Genomic DNA, 9,261 nt, shown 5'->3' on the forward strand with positions numbered 1-9,261 from the left:
GTACACCCTGCTCCTCCCTCCTGCCTGCTTTTTTGGGGTCCACCACCACCTTGCAACGTGACAGTTTTACCCCACCCATGCATTTTAAATACATTTAAACTGTTTTTTTGAGTATATTTATCACCAAAACCCACTCAAATGTACAAAAAAAAACACCATACATATTGTAGTGCTTACTGGATACGACATGCATGTATGTGTCTTTAAGAGGCGGGGCTTGAAGGCATGGCACGGGATGTCTGCGTGTGGGTGTCGGGGAGAGCTGCGGCCTACGGCAGCTTCTGCGTGAATGCTTAAGTTGTTTCACTGTTCTTAAACACCAACTGTGGGCTCTCCTTTCCCACATGTGAGGGCATTAGTGTAAGCATACTGTTAAAAACCATTAAAAATTTGCTTTAAAAATCTGTAATAAAATTTTAAAAATCTAATAAAACAAAACCATTGTGCTTTTGTTTTTTTTAGTGTAGAATATTCCAAATTTCTATGGCGGTTATAATGTGTTTCGGTAACACATCTGAGAAAAAAAACAAAAAAAACCTTGGGATCTAACAACATTAAACTACTTTTAAAATCTATTTTCAAAAAGTAATCATCGAAAGGATATCTATTGATGGCAAGATCAAATTTTAGAAAGCGAGGCCTGCTATTTTAAAACTGTTCAACATAGTTTGAATTCATCTTTGAAACCGTATTGATCAAATATTGCACTGATTGGGTGAAAATTCAGCCTCTTTAGTCGATGACAACCATTTCTAATCTCAACACGGATGTGGAGGGCACCATGAGTGTTTTTGCCTCGTGACTCCAGCATGCCCCTGAGTCGCCGTCGTTTGGACACCCCTGATCAACGTGACATCCAGATGGCACTTGCGGCCCAGCCGATGAGCACCAAAAAAAAAAAAAAAAAATCTCTCCAATAAGAGCCCTCGTCCTCCCCCCTCTGCGCTTGTCTACCAATGAGACACCCACGACTATTTTTAAAAGCACGTCGTCCCTCCAGGCAGCGTCACCTGTCTACTACCTGTTTCCTCGTCTTCCTTTCATCAGCGCCGTTGTCAGATCACAGTCGACTTTGAGGCTGGCAGTTTTTCCCAATTTGAACAGATGTAACACGGGGGCTCTGTCTCTCTCCTACCGAGCGTCCTCGAAAGTGTGACGTTCTCATTGGAGGCCGCGAGTCAAGCATCATCAGACGCCCTGCTATTCCACCCATCCCCATCTTTGCTCCGCCATTCCTTCCCGTGCTGCCTACATCTCCCTCCCAACACTGCGCACCCTCTCGTGACTCATCAGAACCCCCCCCCTACCCCCGCCCCTCCTCTTGCATAGTACTCACCCTCCTCCTCCTCCTCCTCATCTCCCATTTCCCTCCTTCCTCTCATTGCCGCACATCCTCTCGCTTCCTCCGCCGGGCGTCAAACAGGCTGCAGGTAAGAATTTCTCCGTTCACTCCGTCAGTCAAGCCTCCATCTTCTCTCTCGGCCGCGATGGTGACGATCCAGCCATGATGAGCGGATTCCCACTGGAGAATGCAGCGTTTGCTTTTATGTCGGGCGCCTTTGCAGGAATCATATGTGTACCGGCCGATATGGAAAACGGGGCACCTTGAGAGGCATTCTTTTCACACAAATACTCGGCAAGCTAAAATCCAAATGATGGATTGCGTGTCATTTACTTTGATTTTGACAGGATGTCCATCGTGAATATTGTTGCCAGGGAGATCTTGGACTCCAGGGGAAACCCAACAGTGGAAGTTGATCTTCGTACCGATAAAGGTTATTAAAATTGTATTTGCATGTCCAAGGTTGAATCCCTCGATACAATTAGGCGCGGAATCATTTTTAAGACAAGTGTCCAAATACTTCAACAGTACCTGCAAATGATGGTGCTCTGCATTAAAAAAAAAAAAAAAAAACTTTAATCAAACCTCCATTGTGATTGTGCAACAAAAGTAAAAGCTGACATTGGCCAAAGACGTAACTGTAAATGCACCCACAGCTCACCATTTTGTCTCCAATCCAGGTCTTTTCCGAGCCGCTGTGCCGAGCGGCGCCTCCACCGGAATATACGAGGCTCTGGAACTCCGAGATGGAGACAAGACTCGCTACAAGGGCAAAGGTAGATGGAAAGATACTGCAGAGTAAATAATAATCCTACAGCGATATCGCAACACAAACAGTCCAAGAGTGTGCTATGGTGTCAGTTTTGTACTGCGTCACACTGAGAGATGTTCACTCATTTAACGACCGGTATATGACAAGGAAAAAAATTTGAATAGCTAGAAAAAAAAAAAATCTCACAAATTGTTGTCTCTGAGGATACGTCACACAGCATGCGAACCTGTGATGAATATGGCGATTATTGTGGCGGTCTACAGTGATGCACAGTGGATAGAGAAAGTCTACAAAACCCCTTCTGCGGTTTTGTGAGATACTAAATACCAATCTGTGGCAGCACAACACATTCTCGTCTCGGGCTAGAAAGTGAAAAACTGTCAGGAAGGGCCCGTTAAAACAGCTGGAACTGGGGTTCATCAAACGCATGCTAATTCCCATGAAAATAAGTTTGAATGTCATTGATAACACAGCCGTAAGAGCTTGCGCAATCACGCTACCTCAGTTGTTTATTTTTAATTCCACTGTCAAAAATTTGAAAATCGTTTTGTACAGGGTTGTGAGCTACATTGACGGTTGGATAAAAACATTTGAAATGGTTCATCTTGAGGTTTTTTTGGATCACTCTCTCACACACACACACACACACACACACACACACACACACACACACGAGCTGCAGTGGTTACTAACTACTTGGGTCAGCTTGCTACACATTTGACCGAAGATCGACTTTTGAAGGGACAAACCTACCGCCACACACACACACACACACTTTGTGCCGCCAGCGTCACACAGACAATATTTTGAATGACGTATTCTGTGCTTGTGTCTCAGGCGTAACCAAAGCTGTCGGTCACATTAATGACACCCTTGGACCTGCCCTCATCCAGTCAGTGAGTCGGACAGGATAAAAGAGTAGATGACCACGTTTTGTCTTCACGTCGATGGCGACATGATGTCTCTCGTGTGTGCGTTTCAGGGGATCAGTGTGCTGGAGCAGGAGAAACTGGACAACCTGATGATCGAAATGGATGGCACCGACAACAAATGTAGGCCTTTGGTTGGCACGATTCCCACGTTTGATCCAACGCCGAATGTATCAGTCGCTTCTGTCTGTTGCAGCTAAGTTTGGCGCCAACGCTATTCTGGGTGTCTCGCTGGCCGTATGCAAAGCGGGCGCGGCGGAGAAGGACGTCCAGCTGTACCGTCACATCGCCGATCTGGCGGGAAACCAAGACCTGGTTCTCCCGGTCCCTGTGAGTCCAACGTGTTGGAGCTCCTCCTTCCCGATCTGCAGCCAACGAATCCCTCCAGCCATTGTCGGTGAACTGGAGTTGAAATGGCCTCTCGTGCGCTTCACTTTCAGGCTTTTAACGTGATCAACGGGGGCTCTCATGCCGGGAATAGGCTGGCCATGCAGGAGTTCATGGTACTCCCCGTCGGGGCGGAGTCATTCCGCGAGGCCCTGCGTGTGGGGGCGGAGCTGTACCAGACGCTGAGGGGCGTGATCAAAGAGAAGTACGGTCAGGATGCTACCAACGTGGGAGACGAGGGGGGGTTCGCACCCAACATTCAGGAGAACAGTGAAGGTGAGAAAGCCGAAATCAAACCGTGGAAGCGACAACTCGATGAGGCTCATTTCGCTCACTCACTTGTGCCCCCAGGAAATGAAATCTATTATGATCTGTTTCCTTTCATGAAGAAAAGTCATCATTGCATATTTAATAAAGACAATTTCAAAGACTGTGTTCACATGTAATACAGTGGGATTGAGATAGAGCCTTGCCATGAAGAATAAAAATCCATGACTAAATGGTGCACCCCAAAGGTTTATAATTGCCTAAAGATGACACAAGAGGACAGCAAGGCACTTACTGAAGCTCCTCGACTCACTTCAACATCGTTCTTAGGCACCAAGATGGCGCCAAAGCAATACTTTTACATGACACATGGCACAAACAGAAAAAAAGCCAACAAAGAAGCAACATTCAGTTCTATTTTTACATAAAAACTGGGGCTGAACTTCAAATTGTACCACATGGAAATTCCACTAGAAATACTCCAATAGAATAAACACTCTTGACTGATAAACATCATTCAGTGTGACCTGACTCCTCTGCAGCTTTGGAGCTGATCAAGACGGCCATCGAGAAGGCAGGCTTCACTGACAAAGTGGTGATCGGGATGGACGTGGCCGCCTCCGAGTTCTTCATGGAGGGCAAGTACGACCTGGATTTCAAGTCCCCGCCCAACGCCGCTCGCAACATCAGCGGCGAGGAGCTGGCAGGCATCTACCAAGGCTTCATCAACAACTACCCAGGTCCGTCCGTGATTGTGTGGCTTCTGCTCCTCCCTTATCGATTATGTGTACGATCCTCATCCTCATGCCATGGGTCTCATTTCCTCTGCTGTCACTTTGGAGACACCAAAAAAAGGAGCGAGCAAGTAAGCTTGTTGACTCCTCAAACACACACACAGACACACAATGAGACTTGTTAAAAGAGGTTTTAATGACCTGCTACGGCGCTCCTTTGGCAGGCGAGGACGTGCCTCTTTGTCCTTGTTAATAGCGCGTGCAACTGCGTGGAACACCATTGCACGCACGGCGCTGTAAATAACTTGTCGAGCACTGAGCCTCAAGGCGCGCCATGTGCTGCTTTCCCCGCAGTTGTTTCCATTGAGGACCCCTTCGACCAGGATGACTGGCCAGCTTGGACTCAATTCACGGCCTCAGTGGGCATTCAGGTATTAGACACACAAAAACACTGAAGGTTGTATTCACACCTACACTCTTTGGGCCCCTTTAAACGGACCAGAGGGTTCGTTCCCCACGCTGGTTGGGCCGAAACTTCTATTCAGGTGTGAGTACACACAAACGAATCTTGTTCCGGACCGAGACCCACTTTTTGAGGTGCTCTGGGTGCGCTTCCAATTGAACTCGCTGCGGTTCGCTCCGGTCTGATTACAAGCCGCTGCCAAACCGCACCGCATACAGGTTACAAGCGACTGCTTGGGCTTAATGAGCCACCGTAGCCCGGCACTGTGGCGTACACGTTCCTGTGGGTACCACACTCGCTCGTCGACGTTGTTCCAATTTTTTTTTTTTAAACAATAGCATCGCAAAACGTGCATTGAATGAGTTATTCTTGACACTCACAAATATTTTGCAGCCCCACTGACAGCAAAAACACGCAGAGCAAGAACGCAGCATGTCGACAATGCACGTTTTTCTCTATTTCCGGGTTTGCGCTTTCGGTGCTGAACCTCGTCATTTCTGGCCAATGGGAGCACCGATCGTCCCACGCGTCAATGTGTTTTCAGAAAATGGTTCACTTGCAAAAAGTACAGAGAATACGAACCGCGCCCAAAGGAGTTTGATGGTGTGACACACCCCTGTTCAAATGCCAAGTTTTTGTGAAAAAAAACAACAAAAAGACCCTAGGTGTTTTCCTTTTTAAAACCAGGCTTCTGTTTTGCAACCTTGCCCCATAATCTGGTAATTTGAACAAGAGTGTGTATATTTTTAAATCTCCACTGTAAATAGATAAGCGGATAGAGATATTCTGTATCCTAAATGTATTGTACAGGTGGTTGGGGATGATCTGACCGTCACCAACCCACGTCGGATCCAACGCGCCGTGGAGGACAAAGCCTGCAACTGCCTGCTGCTGAAAGTCAACCAGATCGGCTCCATCACGGAGGCCATTAAAGCGTGAGTTGATTCCGCTCGCGGCATGAACGCACGCATCCCCGCAGGCGGCCTGCATGTACAAGTACATTATCCTGTTCTCCTCCAGCTGTAAGCTGGCCCAGGAGAACGGCTGGGGCGTGATGGTGAGCCACCGCTCGGGCGAGACCGAGGACACCTTCATCGCCGACCTGGTGGTGGGTCTCTGCACCGGACAGGTGAGAAACGCTCGTGATGTCACAGATTATCAAGTGCAGTTGTGCCTTGAGATACAAGTGACCCACCTTTCAAGTTTGCCGAGGTATGAGCCGTTTTTTTTTCTTGGGTGCCAAAATTTAAGATGTAAGTATAGCACGGTGGCAATGAACTCAACTTACTTGGCAACAAGCAGCAGTTTGGCAGGGAGTGAATGTTTCTTCAAAAAAGTAGCTTCGGGCTTTTGCCACTCCCGGTTTAAGTTTTCTGTCAAGCTGCGCATACAACTGAGAATTACAGATCAGGTATTTCAAACAGCGGCATCACTTTGCCGTCAAGCCCATTTGTTTACTGCCAACTCATCATCGGAAAGGCCTCAGACAGGCTAACGAACGCCCGAAGCAACGGCCATTTGAACAACACAGATGAGCAGATAATATCACAAGAATCACAAGCATACAATCTTTATCCTCTGCCAAGAACAAATAATATTACTGCGGCTTTATGAGGAACTAAAACCATGTTGCGTATATCTGTATTATATTGACAACACGAACTGGAGCAGCACAATGCACGTTGTATTGAAGCAAAAAATAAATAAAAATTGGCGTAAACGTTTTCCTATTTGGGGCTGGTACAGATATTTGGAATTTCCATTCATTTTAATGGGGGAAGATGACTTGCGAGACTGTTGAGTTCCAACTGCAGTCAAGTCAAGTTTCGAGTATGTATCCAAAACAGTCTCAAAGGGCTTCTTCACAAGCAAACAGTTGACAAATATGAACGACATCCCCCCGATCTATAGGGAGTGAATGAAACACATACGGTGTCTCAAAGCCTCAATGCATAGACAGTGGAACCCCAAAAGTGGATCGCAATCTATTCGGGGAGACTGGTTGACAGCGGAGTTGCTTTCCGGTGCAAAGGCAACAACGCACAGGGACTTCAACTTTGACCGTCATGATAAAGAATATATTTTTGTCTTTTCTTAGATTAAAACCGGAGCCCCCTGTCGCTCCGAACGTTTGGCCAAATACAATCAGCTCATGAGGTGCGTATCCACGTGTGCACTGCATGTCAAACGCAAATAGTGTACTCATTGGTGAAAAGTACTTCAGCTGACTTTTCAGTGATGTGTACTTGTGTAATTTCTCTTTCGGCCACCTTTTTCTCTTCCTCCCTTCACTTGACAACATACATTATCTGTACTTGGTGAGTACTCTGCAAATAGTCACTAATGTGTTTATTTGTCCAACCTTTCCCTTCCTTCCATCAACTTCAGGATTGAGGAAGAGTTAGGCGAGCAAGCTCGCTTTGCCGGGCACAACTTTCGCAATCCCAGTGCGCTCTGAGCACCCGGCGGTGACGTCGGCATGCGGTCATTGTGCCACATGCACCGGAAATGCTCCGTTGCGCTACCACAAGCTTTTGTTATGATGCGGCCGAGTTCACTGATTGGTGCGGGCGTCTCCCTGCTGCGCTGACTTGCCATCACTGCATTCCGTCAACTGTGAATGATTTTTGTCCTTTAGTGTGCTCTTGTCGTCTTCCCTGACTTTCCTACTGTGAATACGAAGCAGCTTTAAATCAAGTGATGTGTGTGACTAATTGTGGCAAATAAAAAGATGGGTACAATGTGACTCTGTAGTTATGTTTCTTGATTTTCGAAAATGTACATTCACTCGCTCCTGCATTAACTGTACCTTGGAATTCCAATGAGTGTCAGTGCAACCATTTTATCCTGAAGGTTTTTCTCCTATTTTCTCCCTTTCCTTTCGCGAAGAACGGTGACCAAGATATTTGAAACCGCCATGGCTATGATGCGGTGCAGTCGTACATCACCGCAGACTACAACCACAATAATAAACATTTTGTCACAGATGACCACATTGTATCCCAGCACACAGTCCAGAATCAATTGCAAAAATGTCGACAATGGCAAAATACTTTCACTTATTATTGTAAAATATAAACTATTGTCCAGAAAAAAATATCATAAAATGACTGATGACTTTATTATTGTAATACTGTAACTTGTTTTTTTCCTTCATTTGCTTAGAATTACATTTTACTCGTAATATTCCAACTTTCAACTAATTTTGCAATTTTACACCCCTTTTTTTACTCTTCAAATTTCAACTGTCATCTCTTGCAATTTTTTTTTTCTTGTAAAATGTGCCTCTGCTTTTCAACTTTAGTCATTTAATAATCTCATGTTCTAATATTTTTTGTAATATGTTCAAATGTATTCTCATGAAATGAAAACCGTTTCTTGCTAAATGAAGACTTTATCCTTGTAGAAATGCCACTTGTTCTTGTAAATTGACATTTCTCGAGCAAAATGAAGACTTGTGACTTAACTCTTGCAGCCTCTGGCGTTCAATCCTCTTGTTGTGTGTGCCTTTGCGTCTTTGGGCTTGTCCAATCAACAGAGGTCACCAGAATGTGGCACTCCAATCTGAAAAGGGTTACAGTGGCTAAATTAGCATTTTTTGTTAGTTAGTGTAAGAGTCAAACTAACACTACGTGGGTGTTAGACAACATATTACGGGATTGTCAGTAATTTATTGACAATCCCTCAAGTTTCTTTCATTACTGACAGTAAATTGAGCCACCATTATGCAAACGTCCATAAAAGGAACTCAAAAAGCAACACGATCGCCTTGGTCGTTCACGAACGAGCACGACAGGAAAGTAAAAAAAAAAAAAAAAAAAACGTTACTTGAAAACGTGTTGGGATTAATTTTATACAATGTACTTTTTACGTGTATTTATTATTATTATTTTTTTTTATATATATAACACACGTTTGCCTAAGTGTACCTCATCTTGTGGCCGATAGGTGCCATGTCATGATCACGTGCTGACAGAGACGTCACGAGAAAATTCAAAAAGCAAACCGCAGGGGGAGCCCGAGTGTTCTGAGTAAAATTTCGTTTGTGTGTGTGTGTGTGTGTGTGTGTGTGTGTGTGTGCGCGCGCGGGTGGGTGCGTGCGGATTATGGAGTCACGCAGGCGCACTGGGCACAGTCTCCGGCCAGGTTGCTATGGTTACCACACAATAGGAGACGGGACAGGGGGCTGCGTGAAGGAGAGAGGGAGAGGGCGGAGAAAGAGGAGGTCTGCAGAGCCGCTTGGCTGGACACAAGCTTCTCCCAGACAGACAGCTGCAGGACAGACGACCATCAAGAAAGTCACGATGAAAAAAATAAACACTATTTTGTTGTTTGCAAGGCAAAAATCTTACATATAGTCGAATGTA

At 45.6% G+C, this 9,261-nt stretch overlaps 1 protein-coding gene across 2 annotated transcripts; it reads left to right on the forward strand.

The window, feature by feature from the left end:
- Window positions 1-1,342: 1,342 nt before the first annotated feature.
- On the forward strand, window positions 1,343-7,640 carry LOC109515439 (gamma-enolase). Of its 2 annotated transcripts, XM_019869223.1 has the most exons (13): window positions 1,343-1,430; window positions 1,690-1,775; window positions 2,023-2,118; window positions 2,952-3,010; window positions 3,097-3,166; window positions 3,240-3,373; window positions 3,484-3,706; window positions 4,240-4,437; window positions 4,786-4,862; window positions 5,705-5,829; window positions 5,915-6,023; window positions 6,993-7,051; window positions 7,283-7,640. In XM_019869223.1, exons 2-13 carry the CDS (start codon window positions 1,691-1,693, stop codon window positions 7,350-7,352), a joined length of 1,305 nt encoding a protein of 434 aa, XP_019724782.1. In that variant the 5' UTR covers window positions 1,343-1,430; window position 1,690; the 3' UTR covers window positions 7,353-7,640. The 2 variants fall into 2 exon arrangements, with proteins under 2 accessions (XP_019724782.1, XP_019724783.1); XM_019869224.1 differs by lacking the exons at window positions 6,993-7,051; window positions 7,283-7,640 and having other exon boundaries at window positions 5,705-5,840; window positions 5,871-5,931.
- Window positions 7,641-9,261: the final 1,621 nt, after the last annotated feature.

The sequence above is a fragment of the Hippocampus comes genome, unplaced genomic scaffold, assembly GCF_001891065.2.
Source record: "Hippocampus comes isolate QL1 unplaced genomic scaffold, H_comes_QL1_v1.1 scaffold67, whole genome shotgun sequence".
Lineage (NCBI taxonomy): Eukaryota > Metazoa > Chordata > Actinopteri > Syngnathiformes > Syngnathidae > Hippocampus > Hippocampus comes.

Coding starts and splice junctions, on each gene's coding strand:
- LOC109515439 (XM_019869223.1), top strand. CDS start 1,691: ATGTCCATCGTGAATATTGTTGCCAGGGAGATCTTGGACTCCAGGGGA. Junction 3,374..3,483: donor ACCTGGTTCTCCCGGTCCCT/GTGAGTCCAACG, acceptor CTTCACTTTCAG/GCTTTTAACGTGATCAACGG. Junction 4,863..5,704: donor CGGCCTCAGTGGGCATTCAG/GTATTAGACACA, acceptor TGTATTGTACAG/GTGGTTGGGGATGATCTGAC.